A 23,872-nucleotide genomic window follows, 5' to 3' on the forward strand; every position below is an offset into this window, starting at 1 on the left:
CATGTGTTACTTTTGTGATTAAAAAAACATAAAATAGAAAGAAGTAGGTAGATTGTTCATGTTGTTGGCTCTTAGGAAGCAGAGGTGCCAATCATTGTCATGTGACCGTTATATAATCTGCTAATCATTATGTAATAAAACCTGAAAAAGATGCTCCTGTGATTCCACATGACCAAGCAGAAAAATGTTGGGCTTTTAACCCTGTCTAAAAGATGAGAAAAATGGCTCTTGTCAGCAAATTTGGGTCTTTTCGTTCCTTTTTATAAAAGTTTTTATTTATTGATTTTAGAGAGGGAGAGGATGGGATAGAAAATGAAAAACATCAATTTGTTGTTCCATTTATTTATGCATCCATTGATTGTTTTTTTGGATGTGCCCTGACCAGGGATCAAACCTGCAACCTTGGCTTACAGGGATGATGCTTTAACCAACTGAGCTACCTGGCCAGGGCCAGGGCCAGCCAGGTCTTTTCTGATATGAAATATCACCAAGTTTCAATGACCAGGGTTTCCTACTGGGAAAGCCTTCTTAAAAATCTGTTTCCCTTTTGTCTGTCAAAGAACCACAGAGCTGGAAGGGACTTCTTAGCAGGCTCATAGTCCTGCAACAATTTCCAAAGGACAGTTTTGATTTGTTGCAAAGGCAGAGAGTTTGGGTGGAGCTGGAATTGCTGTAAACACCATCACCTTGCAGGTGATTTAAGGGAAGCTTAAACATGAGCTGAGGCTAAAGCACCATACACAAAGACCTTGCATGGGGCTCAGACAGCAACAGATAAATACAGTAATCACTGCTGTTTGAATAGCAAGTTGCTGGTTCTCCAAATGCTTCCCCATGTAGTATATCATTGACTCCTGAGACAGACCCACCAGCTTTAGCTGGGGACACCAAGGCTGAGAGAGAATCCTCCAATTAAGAAACATCCCTCGGGCACCTCATGATCGGGCTTGTTCAGAGCTCAGGGAAAACATGGATGTACAAGGAGCCCCAGGTCCTGTGGGGGAGTGATGTTTAACAACACATGTAATCCACTGTGGTAAGAGTCGAGATAAGATCGTGAAAGGCAGTGTTGTGGGGAACCAGAGGAAGGCTAGTCTTTGTCTGGAGAAATCAGAGAAAGCTTCAGAAAGGATGTGAGGGCAGAGTTGGGGCTGGAAGCCAAGAAAGTGAGGAAAGAATGAGGTGAGGGGAAGGACATTGACGTGGAAGGAACAGCATATGGAGGCACAGAGGCCAGTAGAAAAGCATGGTACGTGCAGGGAGCCAAGAGCATGTTGGAGGAAGAAAACCTGGCATGGAGTGGGCTCTAGTCTTCAATAAGTGTCTGGGATAAGTTGAGAGCGAAGGTAAGGTTCAGTTGCAGTTATGTTCAACGATCTTGAGTACCTACTAGGCATTTTGCAATCAGTAGGGATTCAGTGAGCGGTGAATCATAAAAACTGACTCCTCGTGGTGGGTGGGAGAAAAGACAAACCCGTTAAGTGAAATAGCAAGCCACCAGTGTTGATGCCGATGTAGGCCACACAGGTACCACAAGTGCCTGGTGAGAAGTCACAAAGCGAGGAGGCAGTTTCTTGGTCTTCCCCAACACTGACTTCTATTCAAGCAAGTTAAGGACAGAGAGAGGTCATTTCCTTTCGCTTAACCAGATTTAAAAAGCAAAATGTATCTAGATCTTTATGCCAACTATTGTAATAACCAGTTTTCATATATGAACGCGTCTCACATGACTCCCAGGAGACGGTACTATTATTATTCCGTTTTGCAGGTGGAAAAACTGAAGCTCAGAGAGGTAGAGTAACCTGCCCAAGGTCACGCAGCTAGTAAGTGGCAAAGGCAAAGCTGGGACCCCTCTCTTAACGACAGCCTTTAACAGTCCTCTCTGGGCTGGATCACGCCTCTCTGGGCGTGATCCTGGGCATCTCTTGTTCTCTTGAAGCCTCGGTATTTGCTTCTGTAAAAAAGAGGCGAGGGATCCAACCGTCGGCTCCCGCTCAGGGGCAGTCGGGAGAGCAAGTCCGGGAAGCGGGGCCCGGGGTCGCTCAGCCGGCGCTCCCAGCCTGTGGACTCCAGCGCCTGCTCCGGACCGGTTCCCATGACAACCAACTAGCTGCCATCCTGGGTCGGACAGTGTGCGTCACTTCCTGGCCCGTTTATTTCCGGGTCCTAGCCCCAGCCCTACAGTGCCTTTTTAGTTTCCAAAGTGAAATCGCACGGCTTCTGTGCGCGCCCTTCTGTCTCCCGCTTCTTTCTCCGCCGCCCGTGGGTATCGGCCTTTCCCCAGCCCAGCGCGCAGCCGCGACCCGGCCTCCCTTTGGACCCGCCTACTGGGGACGTCACTTCCAGACCGATTGTTTCCGGGTCGCCACTGGCCCCGGGGTACTGGTCTCGGTACCCCGCAGCCGGCCGGAGCGGCGAGAGCCCACCGGGCCCGGCTCCGGCGGCGGCGGCGGCGGCGGCGGCCTCTCCTCGCTTCCGTCGGCCGCGGCGTCCTCGGGGGCAGTACCGGGGTAAGTGCCGGCGGCCGCGTCGGAAACGGCCTGCGGGGCTTCCCCGGGCGGAGGGGGAGCCGGCTCCGCGGGGCTCGGTGGCCAGGGAGCGGGTCCTCTCGCGGATGGTGGGAGCGGCGGGCGGGCCCTCCTTTTCGGCTCCCTGGGGGCCCAGCTTCTCCTCAGGATCCCTCCTCCCCCAAGGGCTGCCTCACAGACACCTAGGACCGACCATGGGTGGCTCAAGAGGAACACCCCCTCTTCGGCGACTAACCCGGGAGGAGGATACCCCGATTTCATTGTGAGGCGGTTACGGCGCAGTGGTCCTCAGCCCAGTTTTCTGTGACTGACCTCACTGTGTGACCTTGGACAAGTCACTTAGTCTTCTGAGCCTCAGTTGCCTCATTCATTAGTTAAATGGGAGTGAACCTGCCTGCTAGGACCGAAGTGGGGATGAAATGAGATCTCTGGCATACAGCAGGCATTCAGTAAGTGATAGCTGCTGTTAATTCATTCACGGGCCCGTGGGGAGGGCCCGAGTTTGGGACCAGGGTGTTTTTTTGGTTTGTTTGTTTTACAACTGACGTGGCCCTGCAAGGTTCTAGGAATTACCAGACCGGGAATAGAAGCCGCCAGCTCCTGTCCCCTACAGGGAGGGGACACTGCTTCCTTTCGAGCCCCTCAGAGAGGCCGCTGCCACTAGGCAAGCCCAATTTCAGCATCGCCGAGGTTATTTTCAGAGGTTTGGAAGGCCTTTCTGATTTTCTCTGGAATCTGGTTGGGGTTTGGGGACCCTCTGGTGTTTCACAGCCAGGAGAAGGTGACTCAAACGTATCTCCAGAGCCTCGGGAATGAATGAGTGCAAAGGAGTGGGCTGCGGAGGTGGAGGGGGTTGAACTGCCCTCCCCTCGCTGCTGTGAGGAGGCTGAGGGAAGTCTGAGCCCGCTGAAGCTAGACCAGGGATCTGTAAACCTGTGGACTGGGGCAATGCTGCGACCAAAATAGCTCCTGCCCCGGCAGGGAGGGGGCGCGCCTTCAAATGCAGCTTGGGGAATGTTTCTGCTCCAATGGGGCAGCCGAGGTAAAGCCGAGCTAATGCTTTGCTACCCAGAACCACTTCCGTACCATTCGGTGGTGCTAAACAGATACAGTTTTCCTTTGAGATGTTTACAAATAATAATTAGAAAGCCACCGCCTCCCTGACTGCAGTATCTGTCTCTTCATTGATGTGCTTTCCAAAAGGGGCTCAGGTGTGGGTGCCGGGAGTGCTGACCAGGCCTTTTGGCTCTGGGCACCTGCCTGACTTTGTTAGGGGTGTTCAAGTGCCCTTTTTTATTTTTCATCCTTCTTTGCCAGACTGGCACATCTTGGCTTTCCAGCCCTTGGGTTGCCTGGAGAAGTTAACAGCTTCTGTCACTGTGCTGTCTGGGCTCCTGTAACCACGCTGTTTTTGCAGTGAGTGTGTTTTTGGTTCTTGCAGAGTGCTGGGAATAAATTGCTGGTTCTGTGCTCAGAAAAGACACCAACTATGACCAGCTCTCATGCAGCCTGTATTCTCTGAAAATGTATTCAGGATGGATGATGTCAGCTGCTTCACCACTGGCCAGTCTCTGGCCAGCCTCTCGCCTTGGCCCCTGAGCTTACGTCACAGACCTTTGTGGCTTTGCCAGCCCCAGGGTGTGTGGGAAGATGGGAGTTTTGCACTACAGGAATATTTGAAACTCCTCTCTGCTCTCCCTGCCATAGGGCGTTCTAGCTTAGCCGAGCCCTTTCCGGTAGAGCTGTCCAGCCAATGGAGGGGGGACAGCTTTGCTTCCAAGCAGTGCAGCTCAGAGTGTGAGTCGGGGTTGTGGCATCAGACGGAGTTTCAGATCTCAGATCCACTTCTTCTTGGCCTTGTGACTTAGGACAAGTGACTTGGCCTCTGTGAGCCTCGGTTTCCTCTTCTTTAACCTTGGGACTGGCCTGTGGATCTCCTTGAATTTCGTTGAGCCTCAGCAGAGGGCCCTTACGTACTAATCCTGTCGTGATTGCTGCTAATTTTAACAACAAATGAATGTGATAAATGGGACCAAGCACAGGCCTCAGGGTCGGCCAACTGAGGTTCCGATTGCAGCTCTGACCCTTTGAAACTCTGCCGGGCTGACTGTTAAGGGCGGAGCCTTGGTTTCCTCCTGGCGTTCCCGCGCGGATTAAATGGGATGATGCAGCTGAAGCAGAAAGCCCAATGCTCAGCTCACAGGTTCTCCATAATTGTTAGTTTCCTTCTCTCCTTTAGCATTTATTTTCTCTCAGCTTTTTCCTCACCTGCCTAGGTTGGTTCATGATTCTTCTTAGATGGGTTTCCCATCCTTGACTTGAGAGTTAGGATTTTGAACAGCAACTGGGCTATTTGGATCCCTTTCCCTTGTTGATTGCTTGCCAGCAACAAATAAGGGTATGGACTGTGGTGTGATTACGGAGCCGCAGACTCTGAGCAGGAGGGTGGCTGGTGCTGTAAAAAAAAAAAAAAAAAAATCAGCTTCTGTGGGCACGAGGCTGACCTCTGTGGAGAAAACTCACAGCAGTGTTTAGGAGGCGTGAAGGCCCCTGTTTAAATTGTTCTCAGGTGTACCAGCAAATAGTCCTTGGGGCCACAGGCAGGATGGAAGCTTCTGGTAGACAAATACAAAGTGGTAAATGCATATGGGTTTTTATTAGTATGGGCAAGTGATGTCTTCTCTCAGGTTGCAGTACAGTTTTATTGTTTAAGAGAACAGACATAGTTTGATACTAGACAGTAAATTCTTTCAACTATACTTGGGGGCAGGGCTATGTCTTCTCGACTGCTGTCCCCTTCTGTTCCTAGCACCCCATATCCACCCCCACTGCGTCCAGCCCAGGGCCTGGCTCGAGGTAGGTGCTGTGTACATCCTTGTTGAACTCAGGAATCACGGAGTGGTGGGAGGAGCACAGCCTCCAAATCAGAAGCCAGGCTTGGAATCTTGGGTCCACGTTTTATTAACCCTGAGCTACTTAGAGCAGGCCAGGTCACGGAGCCTCTGTTCGTTGTCTGTCTAGCTGGTCTTTCGGGATTCGTGGGAGAGCTACAGAACCTGAAGCATCATGATCACTTACATCCTTTGCATCATTCACATCACCTGTTTTATCACACACTTGCTAAGTGCCAGGCTCTGTGTTCGTCATCATGATGAACAAAACAGATGTGGTCCTTGCCTTTGTGGGGCTTACTGGGTAATAGGGGAGACAGAGAGAAGAAGCTAGTGAATGAATACACAAAGTTGGTAATTTCAGATGGTGATTATCCCGGGCTACCTGGATAAGGAGGGACTGGGCAGGTGGGAGTCACTGAGCTGGGGTTGTCAGGGAGGCCTGCTGAGGGATGACATTTGAGCTGAGACCTGAACGAGAGTGAGACAGTGATGGGAAGCCTCAGGAAAAGCATGCAAAAGGAGCATGTGCAAAGGTCCTGAGATAGAATGGAACTCGCCGCGTGTGGGGAACGACAAACAATTCTTGTGGGTGGAACCTAGAGGGAAGGGAAAGACTAGTGTGAGGTGAGCAGGGGTGTGGCCGTATAGAGCCTTTGACCTTCGTCTGGAGAGATCATTTATTCTAAGTGGATTTATGTTTGCCTCTCAGCTCCTCAGGCATATTTATTCTATTTGTTCCTAAACATTGGGCTTCCTTGGCAGGGCAGTGGGTGGGAGAGGGTGGCCTCTCTGAGTCCCTAGTTCTCCTGCATGTCTTACCCCTCACTCCCCAAAGCTGGAGAAGTCAGACAAATGGCTCCCAAAGACATGGACGATTGTAGTGGCCTTGTGAGCGTTGCCAGGCTGTAGGCCTCTAGGACCTCCTGAGCTGAGCACAGACCTGCTAACGCACTCCACAGGCCCGTCCCATCTCACGGTGGCTTCCTTCTCACGCCCTTCCGATTTCCCACGGCTGGCAGGAGCCTCTCCCTCGGGCAGCAGGTATTTCTAAAACACATACCCTGCTTAGGTTACCTGTGCTTAGCTTACCTACTGAGTAACTGGGTCATGATCCCACACCTATAGAGCTGTGGTCAGGAAGGGCAGGACCGGTGAGTGTGAAAATGCACGTCCATCACCCACTGAGAGATTTGTCCCACTCTGATCTTACGCTCTTGAGACAGCTTGGCATCTTGGGGGGTGTAGCACCTTCAGACACCTGGAATGGCTCCTGGTCGGTCAAGGACTTCTTTTAAGCTGGCACTCTGTGAAGAGCTTTGTGTACTGATTGCACACAGTCCTCCCACCAGTTCTGGACTCTGGGTACTATTACGAACCCCCTTTTTCAGATGAGAAAACTGAAGCCCAGAGAGGTTGAGAAATTTGCCAAAGTAACCTAGAGAAGCAGACCCAGGATTCACACCCAGGAAGCCTGGCTTTGGAACCTGTTTGTTACCCCCATGCCGTGTTGCCTGCCCCTGGCCCTGGCAGTATCTCAATGAATACAATATTACTGGCCCTGGCCGGGTAGCTCAGGTGGTTAGAGCATCTGATACACCAAGGTTGCTGGTTCGATCCCCAGTCAGGGCACATACAGAAAGCAACCAATTAATGCATAAATAAGTAGAACAACAAATCGATATTTCTCTTCCCTTCCCTCTTCCCCTCCTCCACTTCCTTTCCCTTCCTCTCTCTTTCTAAAATCAGTAAATTAAAAAAAATTATTGCTGGATCTGTAAATGTTCTACTCACCAGAGGCCAAGCAGACAGCAAGAGTGTGTAAATCCTGTGTCCCAGCTCAGAACGTTCTATCCTCTCCGTGTGGAACTGTAAGCTGCTGTTAAGGCAAAGGGGAATGCAGGCCATCAAAGGCAGAGAAAAGCACTTGGAAGGGGCCAGCAGCCAGCAGCCGGCCTGATTTCTTTTTAAAATTGCAAATAGGATCCTGTCCCTCTTCCCCTTGCTTTGAACTCTTCAGGCAGGCTCTTCTTGTGGCTCTTGGAATAAATGTAAAATTCCTAGTGTGCTCTGTGGGGCCTTGGGGAATGAGCCGCTGCATATGCCCGCAGCCTCATCTCCCCTCCTCTCGCTGTAGGCCTCTGGCTTCTCATGGCCAAGCTCCTTCCTTCCAGCCTCAGGAAAGCAGGGTGTGGTGGTTAAAGGCGTGGACTTCGGCCTGACGGCCAGGGCTCTGATCTCAGCTCTACTTCTGAATAGTGTTGCAACTCTCAGTGAGTTTCCTTATGCCCCTTTGTCTCAGTTTCTGTGTCCGTAAGATGGGGTGACAGCAGCACTTGTCTCCTAGGTGTGAGGAGACAGACGCGTTCGTGCGGGAACGTGGGGAAGCCGTAGTAAGACTGATGGTGTTAGCTCAGGGCTTTCTCCCCACCCACACCTCTGCACACTCATCCTTCAGGTCTGTCCCTGCCTCAGGAGGGCTTTTAGCACTTGTCCTTCTCCCCACAAAACCAGGTGAGGTGCTCCTGATCATGTCTTTCATTTGTAAGCTCAGTTGTGAAGCGTGTAAGCCATGTTCAGGAAAGGCGCTAATGAAGAGCAGGATGAAGCGCGGGGCTGGTGGGGCCCACTGCACGTTAGGCCCGTTCTGTGCTTTGTTTTGCCGCAGCAGTCTTTGACATGGAGGAATGACGTGCTTCTTGTTCTTCCCCTTCCGCAGCCCTGTGCTGGTCCACGCGGGCAACATGTTAGTGCTTCTAGCCATGGCCCGGCCTCTGACCCAGAGGCCGTGGAGGAGATAAGGTAGCCCCTCGTCCCTGGACTGGATGAGGAAGCCCAGTTCAATGGATACAAAATACAAGGATGACTTATTTCGGAAGTATGTACAGTTCCATGAAGGCAAAGTGGATGCCACCCCCAGCAAGCAGAGGCCTAGCAGTGATGAGTACCTGCGGGTGGCTGCGTCCACCTTGCTCAGCCTGCACAAGGTGGACCCCCTGTATCGATTCCGGCTGATCCAGTTCTATGAGGTGGTGGAGAGCTCCCTGCGCGCACTGAGCTCCTCTAGCCTGCGGGCTTTGCACTGCGCCTTCAGCGTGCTGGAAACGGTGGGCATCAACCTCTTCCTCTACCCATGGAAGAAGGAGTTCAGAAGCATCAAGGTAAGGTTTAGGGAAGGGCCCTCCACACTGGTCTGCCTTCTGCTTTCTTGCCCCTTCCAGGCTGCCTTGAGAGGCCTGTGCCAGTTTGGTGACATCACTGCTCTGCCTGCAGACCCTCCTGGGTTCCCCCTACCTTTGACATAACAGCCAGAATTACCCCCGTGGCTCCTCACACTGCCTGTCTGCCTAGTGTCATCCCTTAACGGGGTCCCCGCCCCTGGCAGGCCACATCTGCAGCTTGGGGTTTGGAAGGGCAGGTAGCACCCGGGCTCTGCAGGGCCTTGAGTTCCAGGGCAGGGAGCATGGATTTATCCTAAGTGGGCTGGGAGGCAAGGCCGTGCTGGGTCAGTGAACATTTGCAGATAATCCTCCTGGCTGGTGTACGGCAGTAGGCTGTAGAGGGGTGAGAGGAGGCAGGGAGGCCAGTTAGGAGGCTGCTGCTGGGGTCCGGCAGTGACGGGGAGGAGCAGGGAGGGTGAATCTGTGGGAGAGAGTTCCAAATCACTCTGAAGGCAGTGACGGCTCAGGAGGGTTTCCACCAAGACAGGGTCTTAAGTCTGACAGACAGGGTGGGGTAAAAGTAGTTTTACAGTGATTTGTGTGGAAAATAGTACAATAGTTAATAAAAACTAATACAAGAATAAACTCTGTGTTTCATGTATCCACAGCTGTAAACCCACTTTTGCCCCACCTGTATTCTTCAGGCCTTTGTAGAAATGCCAGAAAGAAATGTTGCCCATCGGGCCCTGCCTTCGCCCCAGCCCTCTTTCTTCACCGAGTTCGCCCTGCTTCTCATAGGGAGCAGAGCTGCAGTGCCTGGCGTAGGGAGCTAATGGCTTCGTCCCCTCCGCTTACATCATTTCCCACACACCAGTGCGCTGAGCTGTGGGTAAGCGTTAGCCTCTGCCTTCTGTAGTGAGAGGGCACTGGGGTCATTCCCTTCCCGTTCTGCAGCTCCCGTGCTCCGGTCCAGACTTGAGTGCACTGTGCTGTGAGGCAGTCTCCCTTGTGTGTCTCAGAGAGAAAGTCCCGCCTCTTTGTCTGCCCCCCTTCCTTCTAGACCTACACGGGCCCCTTCGTTTACTACGTCAAGTCCACGTTGCTGGAAGAGGACATCCGAACCATCCTGAATTACATGGGCTACGTGCCTGACTTGGGGACAGCATACAAGCTCACGGAGTTGGTGGAGACCCTGCAGGTGAAGATGGTCTCCTTTGAACTCTTTCTGGCCAAGGTGGAGTGTGAGCAGATGCTGGAAATCCACTCACAAGTCAAGGACAAGGGCTATTCCGAGCTGGACGTGGTGAGTGAGCGCAAGAGCAGTGCGGAGGACGTGCGGGGCTGCTCGGACGCCCTGCGGCGACGGGCTGAGGGCCGGGATCACCTGCCAGCCTCCGTGGCCCGTGTGGCGCTCCAGAAGTCTGCCAGCGAGCGGGCAGCCAAGGATTACTACAAGCCCCGTGTGACCAAAATCTCGAGGTCGGTGGACGCCTACGACAGCCACTGGGAGAGCCGGAAGCCACCCCTGAAGACCTCGTTGAGCCTGCGGAAGGAGCCCGCGGCGGCAGATGTGGATGACCTCAAGGACGAGATCATCCGCCCGTCCCCCTCGCTCCTGGCCATGTCCAGCTCCCCTCATGGCAGCCCCGATGACCTCCCATCCATCTCCCCCAGCAATGGCCTTGGCCTGCTGCGTGGCGCGTATTTCTCGGCTCAGGACGACGTGGACCTGTACACGGACTCGGAACCCAGGGCCGCATACCGGAGGCAGGACGCCCTGCGGCAGGACGTGTGGCTGCTCAGAAGCGATGCCCACCCCCTCTACAAGCGCTCGGCCCCTGCCAAAGAGTCCGCCCTGTCCAAGTGCCAAAACTGCGGCCTGTCCTGCAGCTCCTCCCTCTGTCAGCGCTGCGACAGCCTGCTCCCCTGTCCCCCAGCCTCCAAGCCCAGCGCCTTCCCCAGCAAGTCCTCCACGCACGACAGCCTGGCCCACGGGTCGTCTCTGAGGGAGAAGTATGCGGGCCAGACTCAGGGCCTGGACCGGCTGGCGCACTTCCACTCAAAATCCAAGCCCTCCACCACAGCCACCTCCCGCTGTGGCTTCTGTAATCGCCCAGGGGCCACCAACACCTGTACCCAGTGTTCAAAAGTTTCCTGCGACGCCTGCCTCATCGCCTACCATTATGACCCCTGCTGCAAAAAGAGTGAGCTGCACAAGTTCATACCCAACAACCAGCTGAACTACAAGTCCACCCAGTTCTCCCATCTCGTGTACAGATAGACTGGACCTTGCACCTCCCTGCTCCAAGGGCTACACCACTGATCTTTCTGCTTTCCTGGGGAAGAAGTGTTCATGCATTGATCTGGGCAGCAGAGACCTGCACTTGACCATGCAGGTGCCGGGGATTTGGGTTGGCTGCACCACGTGGGAGTTCACTTAGTGACTAACATTTCACCTGATGGCTGCTTTGTCGCCTGACAAGGGAGAGGGTAGCAGTTCCATTCAGATTCATTTTTGCTAATCTCTCCACTCCCCCTTTTTTTTTAAAGAGGATTTCTATCTCTGGGACTCTTGCCACATCTACCCCTCCCACTGCAAAGCCAGCTTGTACTGGGAAAGGCCCCCCAGGTCCCCTCCAAATGCCCACCTGGGACAGTGAGCTAGAGGCCTGTTGGCTTGTGAAATGAGCCCTCCTGCCACACTGGGCCTCTTCCAGTGGCTCATCCCTTCTGCCACCCTCCTCCCACACAAGGATCCCCCTGCTCTCTCTGCCCCGACTCCCCACCCCGCCCCAGGTTTCGAAGGGGAACCGAGTCCAGTATTAACTGAATGTCACCCTGTTGCCATCACAGCTCAGTGTAGCCTGTGCTGTTTGTAAACTTGGCTCCCGTGCGTCAGAGTGCGGACCTTCCATAGCGGGACTGGCTCCCCGTTTCTGTTGTTTGCACATGCCCCTCTTACTGTACTGTAAATAGATATTTTTGAAATTTATTTTTAAATAAATATTCAACTTGCTGTGTGTTTCAAAGTGGTTAAAACATTAATTATGTAGCTATTTATAAAACTACCCTGGGTCCTTTAGTCTTCCAAGGGAGGCTCTCATGCCCTTCCATGCTGTGTCCTCCACTCACCCCAGCCCGAAGGTAGCGCGGAGCGTGTGGGGACAGAGGAGGAACAAAGACAACGTCTTCCCTACAGTAAATCTATACACCTACCTCCAGTGTGCACTACGGGGGTTAGTGCAGGCCGGGAGGTCTGTGCGCCTGCAGACTGTGAGAACCTACTGACGAGGCGGGAACCTCACCTGCGGACCTGCAGCCTGGCCTTTGCCACTTGCCGAGTGTGAACTTGCACTCCGAACTTCTCCAGTCTCTCTTCAGAAGGAAACTCATGTGGGATTCCCATCACCCCTCCATCTCAGTCACCTTCGCTTCAACTGTTTCTAGGACTCTGCAACATAAGTTATCTCTTTGCACTAAAAGTGGGCGGGAGTCGGCGTGCGCCCGTTAGACGGAGTTCTCCTGAGATTCTCAGCTGAGCCGAAGCGCTTCCAAACCCGAAGGCTCCTTAAACTCCTCGTGTGAATGACTGACCCCTGGATTTTCCTTGTGGGGGCCAGAGCAGGAGTGGGGCAAGAGTTTGAAAATAAAACTGCTTCCTTGTGAAATAATACTATATTCTAGCCATAAGTGTTTGTGATGTACAGAACGTCCTGGGAATTGACCTGCAGTGGGTTTTCCGGTGGAAGGAGGTGTTCAGCTCTTGAACAAATTTAAATCCGGCTGAATCCTGAGGCCACTGTGAATTTGCTGGTGTTCTAACTCAGTGGAGTGGTTTTAAGGTTTTTGAAATCTTCTATGGCTTTTTTATATATCTACTAGATCACACGTAGATATTCAATGTGTATATAAAGCCGAATTTCAACCAACTTTATTACCAAGACCACCCCACTCTGGCGCATTCCTCTTCGCTCTTCCTTTCCACATTTCAGAAGTGTCGATGCCTGGCCCACTCCCGAGAGCTCTAGTTTTCTAGTTCTCCATTTCCAGACCACTCTAGCACTACAGTTACTCTTTTAACCTACTGTGATGCCACGTAACTTACGCAGTGCGCAAGAGCAGGAACGGGAATGTCGTCCTTGGAGAGAGTCCAGTGTATGTATGTACCGGCCTGGAAATACCGGGTTCGTGGGCTGCAACAGGAAGTGCCCTGACCGCGCTCTCCGCGGTGTATGTATCCTACTGTATGAGCTTGCTGTGAGCGAGAGAGTTAAATAGATGCTAATTTAAAAATGCAGATGTTTTGCATTTGATTTCTATCAAGAGTTGAAATGTTGAGAGACGATTAAAAAAAATAATAAAGTGTCTTCCATTATTTAATAAAGTGTTTGGGGTTTTATGTCCCCCTTCCCTGTTGCTTTGAAGTTTGAGTTGCTTGGGTTCTGGGATTTTTTTCCGCTCAAGCCATATTTATTTAGTTCCTTAATTACACTTTCTTCTCCATGAAACTGACAGATAATAAGAGCTGGCATGTGAGTGCTTCCTGTGAGCCAGGCACTTTACTTTTTAATTTACTTTTACTTTTTTTCATACTTTTATCCTTTAAAAAAAAATTTACTGATTGTAGAGAGGAAGGGAGAAAGACACTGATTTGTTGTTCCACTTACTGACACAGTCATTGGTTGGTTCTTGTATGTGCCCTGACTGAGGATTGAACCTGCAACCTTTGGCGTATTGGGACACTGCTGTAACCAGCTGACCTACCCGGCCTGGGTATGAGCCGGGCACTTTCTGATGCGTGATCTTGTGTGATAGCCTGAACACTCCTGTCAGGTGAGTGCTGTTGTGATCCCCATAGGGCAGATGGGGAAGTAGGTGTGCAGAATTCAGCCATGGTGCCCAGGAGAAATGACTTGTTGGTGACTGACAGCCATTCAGTAACTAGGAAGGAGGATGTGAAAAAAATTAATCCCATTTTTAATTCTTTCAATCCATTTAAATGCCTCAAGGAGGAAGTCAGTTTAACGCTAGCTTGTTTTTAACAAAGAAAGCAAGCACCAGGCTCAGAGCCTCTGGCAGAATCTTAGCTAGATTTTCAGTTACCTTCTTTTCGGTGTAGACTGTACTTGTTTTCTATCTACAGCAGTGACAGGAGATGCCTTTAAAAATCTGTCTCAAGTGTTTTTTAAAAATGACGGTTGACTCAAAAGCAAAATACATGGCAAACACCCTAAGGGTGGTGTAAGAGCAGCTGTGGTTTGGGACATCCTGGCTTTCCGGGCCTGCGCTGCAGACGACTCTGACAGCTCCGCTGCGTCGGCCCCCTTGGGGTGGCTCAGCAGCGGGGGAAGAGACTGATCAGGTTTCTCCATTTCATGCCCTGGCCGAACAAATAACCAGGCCTTGGGCCAGATCAGGGTCCGGGTGCTGGGCTTGGTTTTAGCTACAGTGTAGGAAATGGCACCTGCCATCCTGGCTGCAGCTTCCTAGAGGTGAACACCGAGCGTGGGAGAGCGAAGGGAGCCAGACACACGCATCCAGAGCAGAGCAGAGACTTCAAGCAGATTGCTTGATTTGTTTATGTAAATGACAAACATTTAAACATCATCAGGCCCACCAGCTGTACGACGTTAGCTCTGCTGCCAGCCCCCAGCACCGATCGGTGACACCCGAAACGCCTGTGCCAGTGTCAGGGATGAGAGCTGTAGCAGACGATGCAAGTCCACTCCTGATCCCCACTCACCCTTTCTCTCCGTAATGGAAGCCCTGAGTGTTAGACACATGGCCATCCGGAGTAAAAGCTGCCTTTAAAACAAATTTACTGATTGATTTGAGAGAGAAACATCGCCTGACAGGATAAATGCTTGCTTCTTTCTCTTTATATTCACTTAGAATAATGAGTTGATGTCTTAGAATCCCCGAGAGTGACTAATTTTTAATCATGAACTCACTGATTTCAGTATATTCTAAGTGTTTCAGTGTGCATTGTTATTGTCATTGATGCTCAGATTCCCATCTTTGGCCAGTAGGAGCCCGTTCAGGACATGGCCTTGAAATTTTTGATTGCTTCCTCACTATCCAGTATGACAAAGTGCTTTAGGTTCATCTTGTGGGTGTCCTGCCTGAGTCCTGGAATCGTGTTTCTCGAAAGAGTCCTGGGGACCCAGGGAAGATGTCATTTCACAGGGAAATGACATTGGGAGACTGTAGTCTAAGCGCTCAGGGTGCTGATTGTCGCTGGGTTGGTCACTGCTTCTACCTCTTCAAACAGGCGTTTGCAGTGGGCAGAGGTAGGAACAGGTTGACATTTCAAAAAAACAACATACAAGTCCACGCTTGTATGTTCAATTAAAATTCAGGACCACAGTTTCCGTCTTTCCCCCACACTGAGAACCCTGGCCCTCAAGGACTTCAGGGAAGCCACTACTCATTTTGATTTTGCCACCCATGACTAAAGCTGATCCTGACTGACGTGAGGGCATGGCGGGCCTGGGGTGGCCCTTGGAGAGTGTCAGTTATTCACCGGAGCTGGGGCAACGGACAGAGCTCCGGGGGCATGAGGAGCCATTTGCCAGTTTGCACGGGTGATGAACTGGTTGCTCGCTGCTCTATGGGGAAATGAAATGTCAGGGATACAGGGGAAGCCAGGGTGGGTGAGATGTGGTGTAAATGCAGTTCCTCACCTTCCCTCCCCTACCCCAGAGGGGCCCGGGTCCTGCTGTTGACATTTCCCGCCTTTCTTCACACTCTGACTGCTCTCGTCAGCATCCCCACGCGCATTGTTTCCCTGCATCGTTCGGCATGGTCCAGAGGTACTTCCTATACTGTATCTTCTGCAGCTTGCCCTCCTTCCATCCCTCAACTTCCTGAGATTTACCCATGTTGATGTGTTCATTCTAGTTTCATTCATTCGCCCATCCGTTCTCACTGCTGCATATATTCCACTGCACCATTGTACCAAAGTTTATCTGCTCTCCTAGTGACAGTCGTTTATTTAGCGTGGATGTACCCAACATCTTGCTGTCACAGATACTCTTGTAGGTGTCTCCTGGTGGGTAAGAATTTCTCTAGAGCAGGCCAGGGCTGGGTAAAGTTTTTTTGTAAGTGACCAGACAGTGAATATTTTCAGCTTTGGGAGCTAAGAGCCACCCACCCCCCTCCCCCAAAGTAGGTACTTATATAATGAGAGAAAACCATTTTCCATAGTTTTTAAATTAAAAATTCAAAATTTTATTTATGGACAATGGAATTTACATTCCATGTAATTTTCATATGCCATGAAATATTCTGAAAAAAAGTTTTCAAGTTTGAACCATTTGAAAATGTTAAAACCCATTAGCTCTCTGGCGGCACAGCAGCAGGAGGGGAGGGCTGGCCCCGGGCAATGGCCTACCAACCTTGCTCTGTAGGGCATAAGCCCAGAAGAGGGACAGCTGGGCAAACAGGGACAGGCATCTGTAACTGTCCTGGGCTTTGCCAGGTGCTCTTCCAAGTCATGTTGTCAGTTGGGACTGTCACCAGAGGATGAGACTTCCTATTGCCCTTTGTATCAATCACATCGAATCTCTGCATTGAATGTGCTGCTCCTCTAGTCCTGGTTTCACTTGTAATCACATTTTGAAAAGTGGCAATAACACACTTGTGTTCCTTTTATTTCTTTATGAAAGAAATAAAAAATATATGTATAAACAAGGTATTTAAAGTCACCCATAATCCTTCTACTCAGAACCAAAGTTAAAACCTGGTGCCTTATCCTTACAGATTTCATCCTTAGAGGCATCTGATGCACATACACCGATGCAGGCACGCATCAGGGTTGTTTTCGTTTTAACAGAAGACCCCACTGCAAGTGGCACAGACAGTAAGAACACGCATTATCTCACACAGTGCAATCTGGAGGGGGTTCAGTTCCAGGACCGCTGAACTCACTGGCCCAACCGCGTCACTGAAAACTCACGGGCCTTCTGTCCGTCTGCTCCGCCACCCTCAGCCTGCTGTGAGGTCTTCCCTCGCAGTCTCAACACAGCCACGGTGGGCCCAGGCTCCCATCGTCCATCACATTATGGGAGGCAGAGGCTACCAGTGGGAAGAGGGTGTTTCCCTTCCTTGAATGTCTTTGTGAGAGTGAGGGAACACTTCTAGAAATTCCCTAAGACGTTGCTTCATTCTGCTGCCAGAATTGGGTCAAAGGCCCATCCCTCCGCCATCCCTAGGCAAGGGGAGTGGAAGGACCAGGAACACCTGGAATGGCTTGGGCTGGGAATGGGCCCGCTTTCCCCTTGATGCATGTGGTCACCCGTTATCCTCCCCAAAATGGGTTTTCTTAGCAAAGAGACAGGGCCCAGAGTAGAAAATGGTGGTTGGGTGGGCAACCTACAGGTCTGCCACATTTGGGGATTAATGGGTATTTGAGGAGTCATATCTGTACTTTAAGAAAACATGCAAGATTTCTACTACTTTGATTCATTTTTAGTCATTTTAGAATCTCAAACATTTAAAGAGAGGATGAAATTTTTCTCTCTCTAAAGACGGTAAGATGCTGGCCTAATACACTGTAAACATCTCCACACCCTTAAATCTTTAATCGCTGGTATTTTATTATTTTTCTCACCAATTCCCTATTGATGGGCAGAGGCTATTTTCAAGTTTTCCTCATTATAGATATCACCAAGATGACTACCCTCGGGGCCAAATTTTGTGCACACTTGTTTTGTCCTCTGAAGGGAAATGCTGTGTCAAGGCACAGGACATTTCCCGGCTTTTGAAAGGTGTCCCCATGGTGTCCTCCAAAAAGGTCTAACCAGCTGGCTGGCCCTCCACCAGCAAGTAGTTCACTTTGCCACGATGCAAACCAACTACATTTTTGTAGCCTTTTTTTTTTTTTTTTTGCTAAGCAAAGACCTATTTTCTTCCCCATTTGCATCAGGGAAATTAGAAAATCTTCCTTCTTTTGTCACATGTCCAATGAGGTCCCTGAGTATCTAACTCCACTGGTGTGAGAAATGGCAAGAACCTAAAAGGAAGGGCGTGTGGCTACTTTCTTCCATCACACCTGTACTCTGGCCATATTGTTTTTACTTACAACACATGGCCCAGGGCCCTGGCTGGTGTGACTCCGCTGGGCATCATCCTGCAAAGTGAAAGGTTGCTGGTTCAATTCCTGGTCAGGGAGCATACAAGAGGTAACCAATTGATGTTTCTCTCCCTTTCTCCTTCCTTTCCCTTCTCTCTAAAAATAAATAAAACATAAAATAAAATAAAACATATGACCTGGGGCCTTGAGGAACAACTTAATGATTCTGGCTGCTGTACTAGGAATGTTTCACATTTGATTTCCTACTTACCAACCAGCAGCAGAAACACAGGCCTGCCTTCTGGAGGGAGTGGGGGAGGACCATTCCTCTTCTGCCTTTGAAGTTCTAATCAGTGGCAGAGCACTGCTACCGAGAGACCCCTTCTCCTGCTTGAATCAAGGGCCAGTCCTAAGACCGTGGCACCCCAGGCCCTGCCTGTAACTTGACAGCCATGACCTGCTGAGGAGAAGCTGACCACCACCTTGGCTGTCTCCCCCAAAGCAGAAGTAGGATCCTGTCTGTGGCCACTCTGCTGAGGACCCTGCCAGATGTGTGGGCCTCTGTGGGAATATGGAACCGAGACCGTGTGAGGCCAAGTCTTGCTGATAGCACCGCTGCCGTGGGTTCCAAGAAGGGTCCCCACTCACACAAAGGCATCTGCAGGCAAACCACAGCCTATCTGGGGGGACTTGGGGTGCTGAGGGCCTGCCAGCGCTCTGGGTCGGGCCCTTCCCCTGGGCCTCACAGCAGCCAGGGCCTGCCTAGCGTGCCCACTGTGAAAAGAGGTGGCCGGCCTGGGGGTGGAGCATTTCCATGTTGCCTCTGGACTGAGTGTCTGAGCACCAGACTGTGGCCCTGAGCCACCTCCTGCCTGGCCAGCCCAAACTTGATCTCTGGAGACCTAGAAAGAGCCAGTTCTTTCCCCTGGGAGGTCTCACCCCCTGAGCCTCAAGGTTCCCGGGGGCCTTGCAACGACAGCACTGCAGAGGGGACACCAGGGGTGCGTCCTGCTCCCCACTCCCCAGGCCAGGCACGCCTCCTGAGTTCACTGGCTGAATGGCCAGCTTCCCCAGAGGCACTAGCTTCACACTCTAGCCCTTTCTCTACATGCTGTCTGTAGCTCTGCTGTCCCGTGGCCCAGACCTCAAAGAAAATAAGTATGTGAGAAGTTACAGTTGTGCTGGATTTTAAAAAATCTTATAGGCATCTATTACCCCAAATGATAGAATTATTAGATATGCTAAAGGTAGACAGCAGGAAGTTATGATTCTCAGGCAAAGACATTAGAAAAAATCCACCAGAAAAATATGTCTCTGTAGACTTGCCTGCTCCAAAGGTGACTAGCCAGACAGATGACTGAGGAACGAGGATTACTCCCGTTTCCGTGGAAATGCTCTTCCAGGCTGAGCCCTCACTAGACCAGCAGGGGGCAGAAGAGGCCCATGGGAGACCCAGACCAGTGCTGGTACCTGCTGGGGAGGTGCCCCTACCCCCACACAGCCAAGCCTTGAGGCCTTCCACCAAGCCCCCCCACGCTTCTCTACCAGTGTCATTTTCAGGTCTCAGCTAAAAGTGGCAGGCCAGGCAGGACCTGGTGACAAGGGCCAGTCTGAATTGAAAAGAACCTCTTCACTGCTTACTCTCTGAACTCCAAAAAAATTTTTTTTTCTGGCAAGCTATTGAGTTTGCAATGCAGCTTCTGCCTCTGAGATCAGATTCTGAGTCTTAAAACTACCTGTGAGTTGGGGGTGAGAGAAACAATCTGGTTTCATACCCTGGCCCACCCCACCCCCGCCTCATGAGGACAAAAGTCCCCCCTCTCGCTTTTCCACTAAAAGGAAACAGGAAATGATGAGACCAGAGTTATGCCCACATCATCCCTCCAGTGAGGTATCAGGTAGCGTAAAAGAAACCTGTTGCCTCAGATTATGGGGTTAAGAAGAGAGATTACAAAAACAAACATCATATTCTAGCTCTATCAAGTACAAATTTACTTTTCATGCACAAAAAGGAAACCGCGTGCTTCCTGCCTGACTGGCCTTACACGTCTAGGGAAAGGGAAGGGGCTGGGGGAGGGGCCCGGCTTCGTGGGCTGGACGCACGAGTCCACAAAGGGCCCGAGATCAGTCTTTCCTGACAACCAGAGCCACGCTGCCTGAGGCAAAAGAGATGGACGTGCTGGCTCCCTGGGTCCCCACAGAAAGCCAAGGGTGTGCACACGGTGAATGAAACCACCCAGAGGGTGACACGTCCCAGCTCCAGCTGGGACCCTGAGCCACACGAGGGAATTGCCAACAGCCTGGAGATGGGCAAAGGCAGGCAGACAGACACGAGGCCTGGTACAGGGCAGGCGAGGAGCGGGCGTGGGAGTCAGCAACTCCGTTTCATCTGGATGTGACTGGCCGCTGGGAACCCTGGGGTGTGAGAGGGAGAGGGCCAGCGCTCTGTGAAAGGACGGGTGGGTCCTGGGGTCACAGTGGCTGCCTGGGGACTGCAGGCGAGGATCGGTGCATCTGGCTGGAGTGTGGGGAGGGGCAGTAGGCTCTGGACCCGTCTCCATGTGTGGGTGAGCTGGGACCTGGCATGGGTGGCACCCAAGAGTAGAGAATTGGGAGAGAGGGGCAATGCGGCCGATTAGCAGTGAAGGTGGCCGCAGGTAAGAGGCTGGCAGGCCCCGTGCAGCCCAGGAAAAAGAGCCTCTGGACACACAAGGACATCTAATAGAGGGAATCAAAGTGAGGGAGGTGACCGCTGGGCTTGCACCACCTGGTTCAAGTGCATGAGTTGAAAGGAAATCAGGCAGTGGCTGCTGGCCCGCGGAAGCGCTGGACCTCTAGCTCTTCCCTCTAGGGGGCAGTCTGACCCCACAGAAAAGGCACTCCCCCAGCCCCAGGGAGGCAGCTTCCGCAGGGGCTCCAGGGAAGGGCCTGTGCCTGCGTGCTGGTTCCCAGTGTAAACATTCACAGTATTCCCAGAGAAGGTGGTGGCTGCCTGCCACCCAGGGGGACAGCCTGTGAGGTGCCAATCAGAGGTACAGAAGAAAAAGGTCACTCGGTTTTTCTTTCTCGGGGTGTACAAGGAACATCACCAAGGGGAGTGTGAGGTTTTCAAGGTTTCTGGGCCTGCCACTTAGGTCAGAATTGCTGCTGCAGGGGCCTGAGGAGCCTCTAGGAGGGGGAGGCAAGTAGCAGCGGGCTCCTCGCCCTGCTCACTCCGGGGGTCGCGGTGGTGGCAGAAGCTGGGCATGGCGGACTGCAGACCAGCACCCCGGGGACACCCAGTGAGGACAGCTTCCACAGCAGGGTTCCTCCTCTCAGGGGCCTCGGCTGGACCAACGACTGTTTGCCTTGGCTACAGAAGCAAAAGGAAACTTCTACCTAGACAGGTGTTCCCTCTGACCTGCAAGCTGGGAGCGACACTGTGAGCAAGGTCTGGCTCGGTGAGGAGTGGAGCAGAGGCGTGTTTCAGAAGCCGGCTGGTTCCACAGGCCTGGATGGTCCAGGTGACGAGCGCCTTAGCTGCCCTGGACTCTCATCTTCCCTGAAGAGATGCCCTGGGGCCCTTGCTGGGTGTCCATCCTGGGGGCCAGGGGGAGGCGCTGCTCTGTCACAGCAGCTCCTGCTCATCGTCCTCGGAGCCAGAGGGGCCCTGGCGCACCTCTTCGTACCACTTGTTGGTGAGGGTTTTCATCTGTATGCGCCCGTGGTGGAGGTCCTGAGGCAGGAGACACAACCCAGCCAGTGGGGTCAGGGTCAGGGTCAGGGTCGAGGAAGGGAGAAGAGCTGCTTTGTACCTGTAGGGATATGGGAGGCAGGGGCCACGGCCACACATAGTTTCAAAGCATGAACTAAGTCAGCTGGGATTCTTCTTTGTGGGGGTGGAGGTAACAGGAGGTGTCACTCAGAAACAGGAGGAGTGGGAGACAGGGTGGCAAGATGTTAAAAACTGTGGCTCTGGAATCAGACACTCCTGGGCTCTCCTCCGGCTTTGCCTCATACTGGCTGTGTGACCTCAGGGGGCTACCTTAGCCCTCTGGGCCGCAGCCTTCCCAGCTCTCAAGTGACAGAACAGCCGCCTCTGCTGGGATTGTTGGGAGGATGAGCTGCAGCAAATGTGAACACCGTTTGGTGCGGTTTGGTGCGGCTCCTAGTAGTACGAGCTCACAGACCGCATCGGGACTGCCGCGTGGTGGGAAATAGGGGGCAGCAACAAAGGGGTGGCAGTGGGAAGAACCCCGCCCCACCCTGAAGGCCTGCACAGGGCAGGGTGACTGCTTCAGCAAAGCAGGCCCAAGCTGGCCCCTGAGACTGCTGCCCGCTCTGTCACCCAGAAGCCAGCAGTGCCTGGAATGATGGAACAAGAGCCTGAGCCTTGGGCTACTGCCTGCAGCCCTGGCATGTCTGAAATTCCTCAGCTCAGATTCGGTAGCCGATCAACGTCCCGAGTCTATCATCCAGGAAAAGCAAACTGTGTTAACAAGTCTATTATTAAACTAGCACTAAATCCGGCGGCAAAGGAAAAACAGCAGATGCGATCCTGGGAAGGAGAGCCAAGCAGGAGCTGGTGGCCCGGCCTCCCCTCCCCCTCACAGCATGTGAGCCTTCCCTCCCCCACCCCCTTGGCCAGTGCTGGTTCTGAGGGAGGAAGGCACGGGACCCCCAGCTGTGTGGCACTGGCCTGTGTCCTACCTCCTGGGTCAGCCGACGCGTGAAGAAGGGGTTCAGGTACTTGGCATCCAGCCACAGGAAGCCTTTGAGGTCCTGCCGCCTGATGTAGTGGGCTTCATACTCCTCCTCCGTGAGCTCCGACAAGTGCTCCGACTCCACAGTGTTGCCCTGCAGGGACGGCAGGCAGATGAGGGCCAGCAGATGGCTGGCATCTTCCTGGCAGCCTGCACCACCCAGCCTACCTAGCAGCCCTCACCCCTGGCCACCCGTGTCCCCAGCCCCACCTGTACTTCCAAATCCATGCAGTGTGTCTGTGGGCAGCAAGGGGCTTCCTGGGAGCCTGCAGGGAGGCAGGAAGGTTGTAACAACGTGACAGATACCCAGGAATAAACCAGAACTGGGAATATATCAGAAGTTCTGGGCTGGGGCTGGGCTTGGTTTGTAAGCTTCCAGGAGACTTCTACGGGGAGAGGGCAGTGTGAGGAGATGAGACACACAGACAATCCCAGCAGGAACCATGGAGGAATGATGAGAACACCTGCACGGGGCACAGCAGGCCTGGACAGCAAGTGGGCCTCACACTCACTGGACCTGCTCAGTCCTGCCCCTGCTCAGCCCTGCCCCCAGCCTCTGCAGGTGGCCGCACCTGACCGAACGCCTGTGCGCTGCTCTGCTGCAGGAGCCGTTCTGCAGCTGCAGCCTGCTGGCTGGGCCTGCGCTGGTTCACAGGGCTTGTGAGCCCCCAGAATGCTGGGCCCACTCGAAGAGTCCCTGATTCAGGGCGTCTGGGAGAGGGCCCAAGTATTTGCATTCCTAACAAGTTCCTCATGATGCTGCTGGCCCAGGAGCCCACCCTGGGGACCTCCAGTGGACCATGAAGAGTGAAGGCTCTAGACTCCATGCGACCTTGGCTCTGTGAAGGGGCCTCTCTGTGCCTCCGTGCTCTCAGCTGCACGAGGGCCATGACAAGAGCCTCTGCTTCCTGCAGGTCATCGGGCGTCCTGCCACAGTCCAAGGAGACTCAAGCACTGTGCCTGTGCCACAGAACATTCCCTCAACTGCATGTGCTTCCTTTGAGCAAACACCCTGCCTCTATTAGAGCCCGGGGGTGGGGGTGGGGGGGCACGGGGTTTTGTTGGTTCACCGAGTGTGGCTGCAGGATCAGTGCCTGGCAACCTGTTAGGCATGCACATTATTTCCAGCCCCACCCCAGACCTGTAGGACCCTGGAGACCTGCACCGATTCTGACTCCCACTGACGGGTTTCAGGCCTACACTAGAGCTTTCGGTGAAACCGAGGTGGGTGGGCAGGGGTGGGGGAAGGGCCACTGAGAGGGAGGGAGGGAGGAGGCCCAGCACGGGGTCCTCTGAAGGTTTCTTTCCCGCAGCACAGCCCGGACCCGACTTCCCGTGTGAGAAGTGGGCAGTACATCCCCTTGCCCTGTCTCCTGGCTGAGGATTTCTGTGCCATCTGTGACCAAAACTACCGAGGCAACTAGAAAAAGATGCATTTATGGAAATTTGTGTGTGGGGAGGGAGCAGGGGAGCCGAT

The 23,872-nt window shown here is 52.7% G+C and overlaps 2 protein-coding genes across 3 annotated transcripts in view; one reads left to right on the top strand and one right to left on the bottom strand.

The window, feature by feature from the left end:
• Nucleotides 1-1,860: 1,860 nt before the first annotated feature.
• Nucleotides 1,861-12,987, top strand: SPATA2 (spermatogenesis associated 2). Its single transcript, XM_053926946.2, has 3 exons — nucleotides 1,861-2,510; nucleotides 8,139-8,580; nucleotides 9,641-12,987. Exons 2-3 carry the CDS (start codon nucleotides 8,245-8,247, stop codon nucleotides 10,859-10,861), a joined length of 1,557 nt encoding a protein of 518 aa, XP_053782921.1. The 5' UTR covers nucleotides 1,861-2,510; nucleotides 8,139-8,244; the 3' UTR covers nucleotides 10,862-12,987.
• Nucleotides 12,988-15,786: 2,799 nt separating this feature from the next.
• Nucleotides 15,787-23,872, bottom strand: part of SLC9A8 (solute carrier family 9 member A8) — a 65,644-nt gene continuing 57,558 nt past the window's right edge. The window contains exons 14-16 of one of the 2 annotated variants that reach the window (XM_071221737.1): nucleotides 22,606-22,661; nucleotides 22,343-22,489; nucleotides 15,787-21,368 (exon numbers count right to left, since the gene is read on the bottom strand). In XM_071221737.1, coding sequence (XP_071077838.1) covers nucleotides 22,375-22,489; nucleotides 22,606-22,661 — 171 coding nt within the window. In that variant the 3' untranslated portion in view covers nucleotides 15,787-21,368; nucleotides 22,343-22,374. The remainder of the gene's footprint in view (nucleotides 21,369-22,342; nucleotides 22,490-22,605; nucleotides 22,662-23,872) is intronic. The other variant, XM_024559891.4, reaches the window with a different exon arrangement.

This window comes from Desmodus rotundus, chromosome 6 (assembly GCF_022682495.2).
Source record: "Desmodus rotundus isolate HL8 chromosome 6, HLdesRot8A.1, whole genome shotgun sequence".
Classification (NCBI taxonomy): Eukaryota; Metazoa; Chordata; class Mammalia; order Chiroptera; family Phyllostomidae; genus Desmodus; species Desmodus rotundus.